The sequence below is a fragment of the Saimiri boliviensis genome, chromosome 9 (assembly GCF_048565385.1).
Source record: "Saimiri boliviensis isolate mSaiBol1 chromosome 9, mSaiBol1.pri, whole genome shotgun sequence".
Classification (NCBI taxonomy): domain Eukaryota; kingdom Metazoa; phylum Chordata; class Mammalia; order Primates; family Cebidae; genus Saimiri; species Saimiri boliviensis.
In genome coordinates this window covers 126,647,567-126,658,149 of record NC_133457.1, presented here as the reverse complement: position 1 = coordinate 126,658,149, position 10,583 = coordinate 126,647,567, and the positions used below count along the sequence as shown (strand labels likewise).

Genomic DNA, 10,583 nt, shown 5'->3' with positions numbered 1-10,583 from the left:
GAGGCATGGGTGGGAGGGGGACGTGAGCTGAAAGGGGGCAGGGGCTGTGGGGGCTGGGCAGGAGGAGGCAGAGGCTGCAGCCCGAGGGGTTGCCTGGGCAGGAGGTGGGCGCTGGGCCCTGGCACTGTGGCGCTCCCAGGCCGCACTTGTGGTCTTTGCCCGCCCCCTGGTGTCCATGTGGAGGAAGGCAGGGTAGGTTTCTTCAGCTGTGGGTGCCATGGCTCTGCCTCCTGGGATCACCCCCTGACCGCCTGTAACCCTTGGGCCCTCCTCTTCCAGGAAGTCCTTGGGACTGACCCACACAGTGATCGCTGCCCTGACTCCACTCCCTCTTTCCTTTCCCGAGGGCGGGTCCTGCATCCTCTGCTGGGTGGGGCCTGCCCCTGAGGCGACTCTCAGGATGTCCACCCACAGCAGCTCCTGGCATTGGGCCCTGTGCTCAGGTTTGGGGTCCGGGGCTGGGTGAGGGGAGGCTTCCAGAAGCGGGGAGAGAGGCAGCCCCCATCTGGCCGCTACAGCTCTAAGGCTGGGAAGGCAGTGCCTGCAGCCCCCGCTTCCTACCCCCAGACTGCAACGCTCCTTCCTGGGGCGGGGGTGGGGGGCCCTTTGGTTCCCAGAGTGCCCCCCCTAGGAGCCCCGTCTGAGCGTCCTCCACCCTCCCTCTCCAGCGCTCAGGCCGGTCCTGTGGGCCTGCCCAGCAGGTTCCCAGAGCCGGGGCGCTAAGTGGCCAGAAGGGTCCCGTGCAGCCGGCAGTGCGGCCTGGCCCCGTGGGTGTGAGGAGTCGTGGGGCCGGCTGGGCCCTCAGATGGGTCAGGTGCTCTCGAGCACCTGTGGGTGCTGGGTGTGGTCACCTCCCTGCCTGTCATGCAGAAGGGGGCGGGATGCCTGTCGGGCGGCCTCCTGCCACGCCCAGGCCCATGCTCCAGCAGCCCACAGCCGGGTCCTGCCGTGGCGCCCGCCATGGTGTCACGGGACCAGGCTCACCTGGGCCCCAAGTACGTGGGCCTCTGGGACTTCAAGGCCCGGACGGACGAGGAGCTGAGCTTCCGAGCGGGGGACATCTTCCACGTGACCAGGAAGGAGGAGCAGTGGTGGTGGGCCACGCTGCTGGACGAGGCGGGTGGGGCCGTGGCCCAGGGCTACGTGCCCCACAACTACCTGGCCGAGAAGGAGACGGTGGAGTCTGAACCGTGCGTGTCCCCAGCTCCCAGGACCTTTGGCACAGCCACCCTCTAGGCACGGGGCAGGGTGAGGGCTCTGGGCTGGCCCCAAGGAGGCCCAGGAGGGTGGGGACCCTGGTTCTGTCTTCCTGTTCCCTGAAGTCCAGCCTGGGCATCCCGCTTGGTCCTTGCTCCATGCCCCGTGCGCTGGCGCCCGGGAGCGCCCACAGGACTGTGGCTGCGGCTCAGCGGGCACAGGCCCCGCCCTGTGCTCATCCTTGTCACATCTTGGTGGTGGAGGCTGCTCTGCCCGGGCCTGGGGAGGACAGAGGGTCCAGGGTGGATTTCCGGGAGGCCGGTGGCCAGTGACAAGCTCTGTGGGGGTTTCCAGGGCCTTTGAGGGAATGAAGCTTGCTCATTTTCCAAACTGCCAGAACCAGACACACCACCTAGTCAGGGGAGTGGCCGGCTGCGGGGCAGGCTTCCTGCCTGCCGGGCCCTGCGAGGAACCAGAGGGCAGCTGGCGTGGCCTGGGCTGGCCTCCACGGCCGCTCGGCGCTCAGGCTGGGGAGGCTCTGGTGGGAGAGGTTTCTGTGGCTTGGGCTCCTGAGAGCAGCTTTTCTCATCACGGATTGGGCACCTACTGTGTGCGTGCCCGAATCAGGCTGTGTGGGGTTAGCTCCTGGGGACCCCAGCCAGGAGGCTGCCAAGAGGCCGCCAGGCAGGGGCCGTGGTGGAGACCCCCCTCATGTGCAGACCCACGACCGAGTTAAGGAGCAGGAGTGCAGGGTGGGGTCTGGCTAGAGGCTGGTCAGCTCCCAGGTGCAGAGACCCAGAGAACTCGCCCATGCGAGCGGTGGGAAGGCGGCCAGGTGGCTGCAGGGTTGAGTGGGGCAGTGCCGCCAGCTGTGCGGAAGCGGAGCGGGTGGACCCGGGGCTCCATGCTGGGCGGTGGGCTCCTGTGTGGGGTCCGTGTGCCACGGCCCGAGGGAGTCGGAGACACACTGGGCTGGGAATGGGACACCTGGAGCTTCTTCTAGCTCCACCCGGAAGTCCACAGTCCAGGGCCGCCCCAGCTCCACACCCTGCAGCCAGGAGTTAGTGCATTCGAGTGCTGTGCGTGTGTGAGTGTACGGGTGTGTTCAGGTGTGCAGATGACCTGTCCACATGTGTGGGAGTGTGAATGTATCATGCGTGTGTGTGTGCAGGCAGCTCCGTGCACGTGTGCGTGTATCACAGGTGTGTGTGCGTGTATCACGGGTGTGTATGTGCAGGCAGACAGTGCCGGGGCCCTCCCCAACTCCACCCGACGCCCTGAGCCCTAGACAGGGGTCACTCAGGGCAGGGTGTGGTAGAAGCTTGCTCCTCCCCTTGCCACTCCCCCTGCCGGGTCCCCAGGGGCCTGTCCTGGACATTTGGGACATTCAGGGCGTCTGGGTCAGTGATAGCTCCTGAGGACAGCTGTGGTCAGGGATGGAAGCTTGAGGTGGCAGGCAAGGGTGGCTGGGTTCCCAGCTGGGGTCCGTGTGGGGTGGGCCCAGGTCCGTGGGCTCAGGCCGCCCTCCGCTGCAGGTGTGGCTGGGGCTCCACGTGTGGCCCGTGTGGGGTGGGCCCAGGTCCGTGGGCTCAGGCCGCCCTCCGCTGCAGGTGTGGCTGGGGCTCCACGTGTGGCCCGTGTGGGGTGGGCCCAGGTCCGTGGGCTCAGGCCGCCCTCCCTTGCAGGTGGTTCTTCGGCTGCATCTCCCGCTCGGAAGCTGTGCGTTGGCTGCAGGCCGCCGGCAACGCCGAGGGCGCCTTCCTGATCAGGGTCAGCGAGAAGGCGAGCGCCGACTACGTCCTCTCGGGTGCGGCCTGGCCTCCGAGCCTGCGCTTGCTGCGGGGGGTCCTTGCTCTAAGCCCTCCCATCCACGAGGGGATCCCGGCTCCCGCTGCTGTGACTGGGGACCTGAGCTGCTTTCCAGGGAGCTCCCATGCCGTCCGCCCACCTGGGCCGATCCTCCCTGGGGCCTGGCTGGCTGCTAGGGCAGTTGCGGGGCAGGGCCCCTCCCTGGGAGGGCAGGGACTTCTCAGGCCAGTCCTGCCCGGGCACCCATGGGAACCTTGTCCAGCACGAGACCCTGCGTCTGGGGTGTCCTGTCCCTGAAGACTCAGCGTGGCTGGGTTTTCGGGCAGCTGCCATCCAGGTGGAGGCCATCGGCTGCCTGGCACAGGGGCAGGAGGGGCCGGAGAGCTTGGCCAGAGCCTGCAGGGCAGGAGGGAGCTTTTCCAAGGGAGGGGGCAGGGGTTGGGACCCAGAAACTCCCAGGAGGTGTGAGAGGTGGTGGGCTCGGGCGGCCACACGGCTCTCGCTCTCCGTCCAGTGCGGGACACGCAGGCCGTGCGGCACTACAAGATCTGGCGGCACGCCGGGGGCCGGCTGCACCTGAACGAGGCGGTGTCCTTCCCCAGCCTGCCCGAGCTGGTGAACTACCACAGGACCCAGAGCCTGTCCCACGGCCTGCGGCTGGCCGCGCCCTGCCAGAAGGTAGCTGCCCGCCCTGGCTTGGTAGCGCAGGCTCAGGCAGGCTGGGCGGTCTCGGGCCGGTGTTTCCTACTGGGAGTGGTTGGCCGGGCAGCGTGGGAGGGGTCCTGACTCACTGACCCGGGGTCTACTGGAGGGAATCCCACGGTTCTGCGGAGCGGGGGTGTTCGCCCGAGTTGGGTGGGGCCTGGAGACTACCCGCTGGGCCTGGCCACTCTCGAGAGGCCTGCTGCAGTCTGCCGGGTCTTGGCCCCTCCCGTCTGTGGGCGTTCTGTGCTGGGCTGGAGGTGGCTCCCCGGGAGAGTGCCGCCTCGTGCCAGACACTCAGAACTGCCCCCAAGCTGAACGTGGCCCTAAATCTGAGGGCAGATCCGGGCTCCCTGTGCTAGCCTTGGGTGGCGCTTCCTGAAGGATGAGTCCCTGCCCTGGGTGTCCGCCTCCCCCTCCAGCACGAGCCTGAGCCTCTGCCCCACTGGGACGACTGGGAGAGGCCGAGGGAGGAGTTCACGCTCTGCAGGAAGCTGGGTTCCGGCTACTTTGGGGAGGTCTTCGAGGGGCTCTGGAAAGACCGGGTCCAGGTGGCCATTAAGGTGATTTCTCGAGGTGAGTGGGCCCTGGCCAGGGCTCTGCCTGGCCCCGTGCCCGCCCTGGGCTGCCCTCCTGCCCCAGGGACCACCCACAGCCTCTGTGCAGCAGCAGTTCCCTGTCTATTGCACCTTTGCTTTTACCTAAATACAGTTATTATAAAAGAACATTTGTCCAGGCGCGGTGACTCACACCTGTAATCCCAGTACTTTGGGAGGCTGAGGTGGGTGGATCACCTGAGGTAGGGAGATCGAGACCAGCCTGACCAACATGGAGAAACCCTGTCTCTACTAAAAATACAAAAAAATTAGCTGGGCGTGGTGGTGCATGCCTGTGATCTCAGCTACTTGGGAGCCTGAGGCAGGAGAATAAGTTGAACCCAGGAGGTGGAGGCTGCAGTGAGCTGAGATTGTGCCATTGCAGTCCAGCCTGGGTGACAGTGTGAGACTCCATCTTGGGGGGGGGGGCGAAGAAAAAAGGAAAATTAATAGTCCTTGACGTAGTGGAAAGCCATTCAAACAGATCCCTGGAAATCCGAAAGGCTTTCCCTAAAACGCCTGGGCCTCAGCAGAGGTCTGGCCTCCACGTCAGAGGTCTGAGTCTGGGGGGCTGTGTGGTAAGAGCAGGTGGCCATGATGGCCCCGTGGGAGCACCGGGCTGGGGGCCCACAGGGCTGGCTGCGGTCACCATCCTCGTGGCCTCAGGAGCCAGGTGCCCTGTCCGGGGCAGGAGGTCCACGTGCCCTGTGAAGCTGCTGTGTGTGGGGGCAGGGCCTCAGCCTCTTCCTTGGTGCCTGGGGGTTCAGGGGCTGCACCCACCGAGCCCACCTGTCCCCGCAGACAATCTCCTGCACCAGCAGGCGCTGCAGTCAGAGATCCAGGCCATGAAGAAGCTTCGGCACAAACACATCCTGGCGCTGTATGCCGTGGTGTCCGCAGGGGACCCCGTGTACATCATCACGGAGCTCATGGCCAAGGGCAGCCTGCTGGAGCTGCTTCGCGGTGAGTGGCACCGGCGCCAGGCGGGGCGCGTGAGGAAATGAAGTGTACGTCCCCTCATGTCTGTATGCACATGCACGCACAGACACACAGACACAGACACACACGCACGCACAGACACAGACAGACACAGACACGCACAGACAGACAGACACAGACACACGCACGCACAGACACGGACACACAGACACAGACACACACACATGCACACAGACACAGACAGACACGCACAGACACAGACACAGACACGCACACTCACGGACACACAGACACACACACATGCACACAGACACGCACACACAGACACGCACAGACACACACACGCACGCACACTCACGGACACACAGACACACACATGCACACACAGACACGCACACACAGACGCACACAGACACACGCACACACAGACACATGCACACACAGACACACGCACACACAGACACACGGACACACACGCACACACAGACACACACACGTGCACACGTAGACACATACAGACACACATGGACACACGGACACACACGAATCACACTGGCTCAGGGATGTCATTGTCTCTAAGTTCCATTATTTTTCTTTCTTTGTTGTTATTATTTTTCTTTCCATTTTTTAAAAATCACCAAAACCAAGGACACTGGCTCCAGGAAGAGAGGCCCCGTGTGAAGAAGCCGTTTGGCCTTGGGCGGTCCCACGGGAGGGGACGTGGTGGGGCAGGAAAAGCCGTGTGCGGCACTGACACACCGCTCACACCTGAGCTCCGGACCCCTGTCCTCACACAGAGGGCTGCATCGTCCCAGTCCCCGTGCCAGGCAGGGCTCTCCAGAAACAGCACCGCACGCTGCTGCCACGCAGCGGTTCTCCCGAGTCCCCGCTGCGCACATCGCCTCCTCGCTCGGCCTCCCGTGTACCAGCTTCTCCGCTGCCATCACAAACCTCCCCAAGGGACCTGCTGGGCTGGAGCACCAGGAACTGCTTCTTGGTTCTCCATTCACAGTCGCCTTCCAGGAGGGCGGTGGCTGGCCCCAGGTTAATTTCAAATCAGGCCAGCTCTGCCCTTTGGCCCAGCCCGTCCTCAGAGCCCGCAGAGCCTGGAGGCAGATGGGACGTGGCCTGGCCTCCAGCCCGTCCTCACCGCCGTGGGCTTGGCTGACCCCGGGCTCCACTCCCCTCTGCAGACTCTGATGAGAAAGCCCTGCCCGTCTCGGAGCTGCTGGACATCGCGTGGCAGGTGGCTGAGGGCATGTGTTACCTGGAGTCGCAGAATTACATCCACCGGGACCTGGCCGCCAGGAACATCCTCGTCGGGGAAAACACCCTCTGCAAAGTCGGGGACTTTGGGCTAGCCAGGCTCATCAAGGTAGGGCCCTCGGAGGGCTCAGGGCTTCCTGTGTGGAGCTGGGGACTCAGCCAGACACAGGATTCGGCCCCTGCCCTCGGGAGCCCGGGCTGAGCAGGGAGGCGGGAAGCCGCAGCAAGCTGGGGGGCGTCCCCATTCCCAAAGGAGCACACAGCTGGGCCCACTATGCAGCCGCTGCCTTGTTCACGTGCCTCGTTCACTGGCCCAGCCCAGGAGCCTTCCGGTTCCTGTGCCCTCCCATCCCCAAGCACCTGGAATCCCAGGGGCTCCTGAAGGCGCTCAGGCCCCAGCGCGAGCTTAGCCACAGCGGCCGATGCCCCGTGCGTGGGTCCGACAGCGGGGTCATCACGGTCCCACTGCAGTGTGGCCGCTGTGCGCGTCCGTGTCATGGGGGCAGGGCAGAGGTGGCCCCCGAGGCCCACTCAGTGCCGGCCTGGTCGCAGGAGGACGTGTACCTGTCCCACAACCACAACGTCCCCTACAAGTGGACGGCCCCCGAAGCGCTCTCCCGAGGCCTTTACTCCAGCAAGTCTGACGTCTGGTCCTTCGGGATTCTCCTGCATGAGATTTTCAGCAGGGGCCAGGTGCCCTACCCAGGTACTGCCTCCAGTGCCCCTGCCTGGGTGTTGGGGGAGAGTGGGGACGGTCCTGGGCGGCCACAGGGACGGTGGGAGGGGCTTCCCATGAGGGCTGCAGGGGCCTCTGCCATAGGCCGGTGCCTGAGCTCCACACCTGCACCGTTCTCGAAGCACCCAGGCCGGAGCCTGGAGCTGCCCGATGGAGCCCCATCTGGCGGGAGGTGTTAGCAGCAGGCAGCGTTCCAGGGAGGGGCAGGGGGTGGCTGGTGCGGATCCTCGGGAAGGATGGGCAGCTTGGCCCCAGCTCTTCTCATTCCTGTCGGCTGCAGGCATGTCCAACCATGAGGCCTTCCTGAGGGTGGATGCCGGCTACCGAATGCCCTGCCCCCCGGCGTGCCCGCCCAGTGTGGGCAAGCTGATGCTGACCTGCTGGTGCAGGGACCCTGAGCAGAGACCCTGCTTCAAGGCCCTTCGGGAGAGGCTCTCCAGCTTCACGAGCTATGAGAACCCCACCTGAGCTGCTGTGGAGGGCACGGCCAGGTCCTGCCGAGGAGGGGCCTGGGCCACTGCCCTGGACCTGGGGTCAAGGCCCACACGCTGCCCTAGGGGTTACTGAGGTGATGGGTGCAGGAAAGCTTCGCAGATGAGCAGTGCCTGCGTCCTGTCCACGAGCGTGCTGCTCTCGTTAACCTGTCCTGTGAGGCGTGGAATGTGTGTCCTGTACACGGGTGTGATTCTCTCCTTAACCTGTCGCGTGTGCCTTGGGTCTCAGCTGCCGACAGGCAGCCTGCTCCGAGCCCACAGATGAGATGCCGGAGACTGACCTGAAGCCAGCGGAGGTCAGAGGGGATTCTGACCGCAGCCGCTCTCTGGGTGTCTGTCTGCAGTGCCCAGTTGAGGGTGGGAGGCAAACACTCTTGTCCTGCTTTTCCCAGTTCAGCGTGGCAGGAGGAAGGCATTCCTGTGGGTTGTGACTCTCGTGTAAATTTGGTTTTGATACACATGGATCCTTTCCTCCCAGGGCAGCTGCTCTTCTCCTGTTGGGCTCATGTTCTGAGAGCCCGGCTTTACGAAGGGTGAGAACGCTCTCCCTGGCCTCCGCCAGCCTGAGCATCACTGCCGGACGTGCCAGCTCCTAGGGGGTTTGTAAAGAGAGGTTTCCCGCCCACAAGGGCTTTTGCCACCTGCTCTGCCACTGGGTCAGTGCTGGACAGCCCCCTCGCTCTTGTGCTGACAAAGGCCTTTCTCTGCTGTCTGTGGGGTGGTTCCGGGCTGGGGGGCTGCCTCCTTTGCACCCGCTTTTGAAGGAGTCTCTTTCATCCATGGTTAAGTCATAAAAAGCTTATTGGTTTTGGTTCTGAGTCACTTGAAAGTCTTTTTGGTTTAAGATAAGAACAAAAAAGTTCAATACTGCCAAGAAGAATTTTTACCGTGTTCCAGCAGAAATGTGGTAAGAGGATATTTGCAAGGATTTTTTTTTTGAGTTTTCTGGTCAAAAGTTGGCTTGACGAGAAACCGACAGCCGGACACGCATGCCATCATCGCTTGTTTGTGTGTTTGGAGACGCGGTCTCGGTGTGTCGCCCCGGCCGGAGTGCAGTCGTGTGACCTCGGCTCACGGCAGCCTCCGCCTCCAGAGTTCAAGCGATCCTCCTGCCTCAGCCTCCCCAGCAGCTGGGATGACAGGTGCCCACCACCAGGCCTGGCTGATTTTTGTATGTTTAGTAGAGACGGGGTTTCTCACCACGTTGGCCAGGCTGGTCTCCAACTCCTGACCTCCAATGATCCACCCGCCTCGGCCTCCCAAAGCCGGAACTCAGGCGTGGGCCACCGCGGCCAGCCTCGTCGCTGAAGGCCTCACGCTCTTCTAACACAGAGACGGGGTCTCACGAGGCTGCCCCGGCAGCTGTGGGCTTCTGGGCGGAAGCCTCCTCCCGGGGCGGGGGTTGCGGCGGCCGGGCCTCTGCGGCTCCTCCGCGGGAGTCTCGGTCCGGAAGGCTCTCCCCGCGGTCCGCGGGCGTCGGCTCCCCAAGCCCGGCCTGCTCCCCGCGGGACCTTCCGACGGCCGCGCCTCCCGCCTTTGTCGGCCCCGCGAGGCCTCGCTCCTGCCCCCGCGCCCGCCGCACCGGACCCTCCTGCCCGCGCCAGCCCCGGGCACGGGGACTCCAGGCCGTCCCGCTCCGGAGGGGCTCTCGGTCCGCAGCGCAACTGCCGGGGCTGGGAACGCTGAGCGGGACGGCGGCGCCTGGGGCTCCCCCCGGCCGGAAACGGGCTCCCGAAACGGAGTCCCCGAAACGGAGTTCCGGAAACGGGCTCCCGGAAACGGGCTCCCGGAAGCGGAGTCCCCGAAACGGAGTTCCGGAAACGGGCTCCCGGAAACGGGCTCCCGGAAGCGGAGTCCCGGCTGTGAGTCCGCGGCCTCCGAAGGCTGACCTCTGACCTCGGGCAGGCACGTGCTCAGACGCCTTCGAAGCGCTGCTTCTCTGCCCCCGGGACGTGGAGTTGCCACCTCGTCTCTGCTGACACCCGAGTCATCTGTTTGAAAATACAAGTTTCAAGGCGATGATTGTCCTCAGGGGGAGAGAAAAGGAAAACCGTTTTGAAAATGGGGCAAATAAAAGAGTTTAAAAGTCTCTTCCGCAAGCAGGAGTCAAAGGCGTTCGTCCTCTGGGTGAGGCGTCGGAACTCGTCCCGTTTTGGCTAGAAACACAGCTCGGAGCCGGGCGCGGTGGCTCACGCCTGTCCTCCCAGCACTTCGGGAGGCTGAGGCGGGCGGATCACATGAGGTCAGGAGTTCGAGACCAGCCTGACCAATATGGTGAAACCCCGTCCCTTAAAAAGAAAGAAAAGAAACACACCTTGGGGAGAAACATGAGGAAAGATCAGCCTGGGCGACAAGACCGGCCTCATCTTTACCAGCCGTGGTCCCGGCTCCTCCTGAGGCTGAGGCAGGAGGTCGAGGCCGCACTGAGCTGTGATGACACCACCGCGCTCCAGCCTGGACAGCAGAGTGAGAGCCTGTCTCAAAAAATAAAAAACGCTGAAGAGACACCTGTGTTTTACTGAGTGGAGAATAAAAGTTCTAAAACAACAGCTGTGAGATCTGTTTGTATCTGCTCATGTGTCCTTTATGTGTATATGTTTTTGTATTATATCGTCAGGATGGCTTCCTATCCTCAGATGGTATTACCAAATTATAAAATGTCTTTAAAAAGTTAAATTCAGATTGGCTTAGAGATAAACAAGGACTTATGTAAACAAAATATTCCTAAAAATCTGAGAAATATAGAAACTAAGCCAAATTTTTAAAATAAGTTTATGTGACCTGGGATAATCTTTGGTAAATAAAACTAGTTTTAAAAATGTTGATAAAATTAAAAAATGAACG

General features: G+C 63.0%; 1 protein-coding gene across 1 annotated transcript; it reads left to right on the top strand.

The window, feature by feature from the left end:
• Positions 1 to 136: 136 nt before the first annotated feature.
• On the top strand, positions 137 to 10,288 carry PTK6 (protein tyrosine kinase 6). Its single transcript, XM_003932666.4, has 8 exons — positions 137 to 1,190; positions 2,883 to 3,004; positions 3,521 to 3,684; positions 4,131 to 4,284; positions 5,106 to 5,267; positions 6,437 to 6,618; positions 7,062 to 7,215; positions 7,526 to 10,288. The coding sequence occupies exons 1-8, from the start codon at positions 865 to 867 to the stop codon at positions 7,711 to 7,713; spliced, it is 1,452 nt and encodes a 483-aa protein (XP_003932715.2). The 5' UTR covers positions 137 to 864; the 3' UTR covers positions 7,714 to 10,288.
• The last annotated feature ends 295 nt before the right edge of the window (positions 10,289 to 10,583 follow it).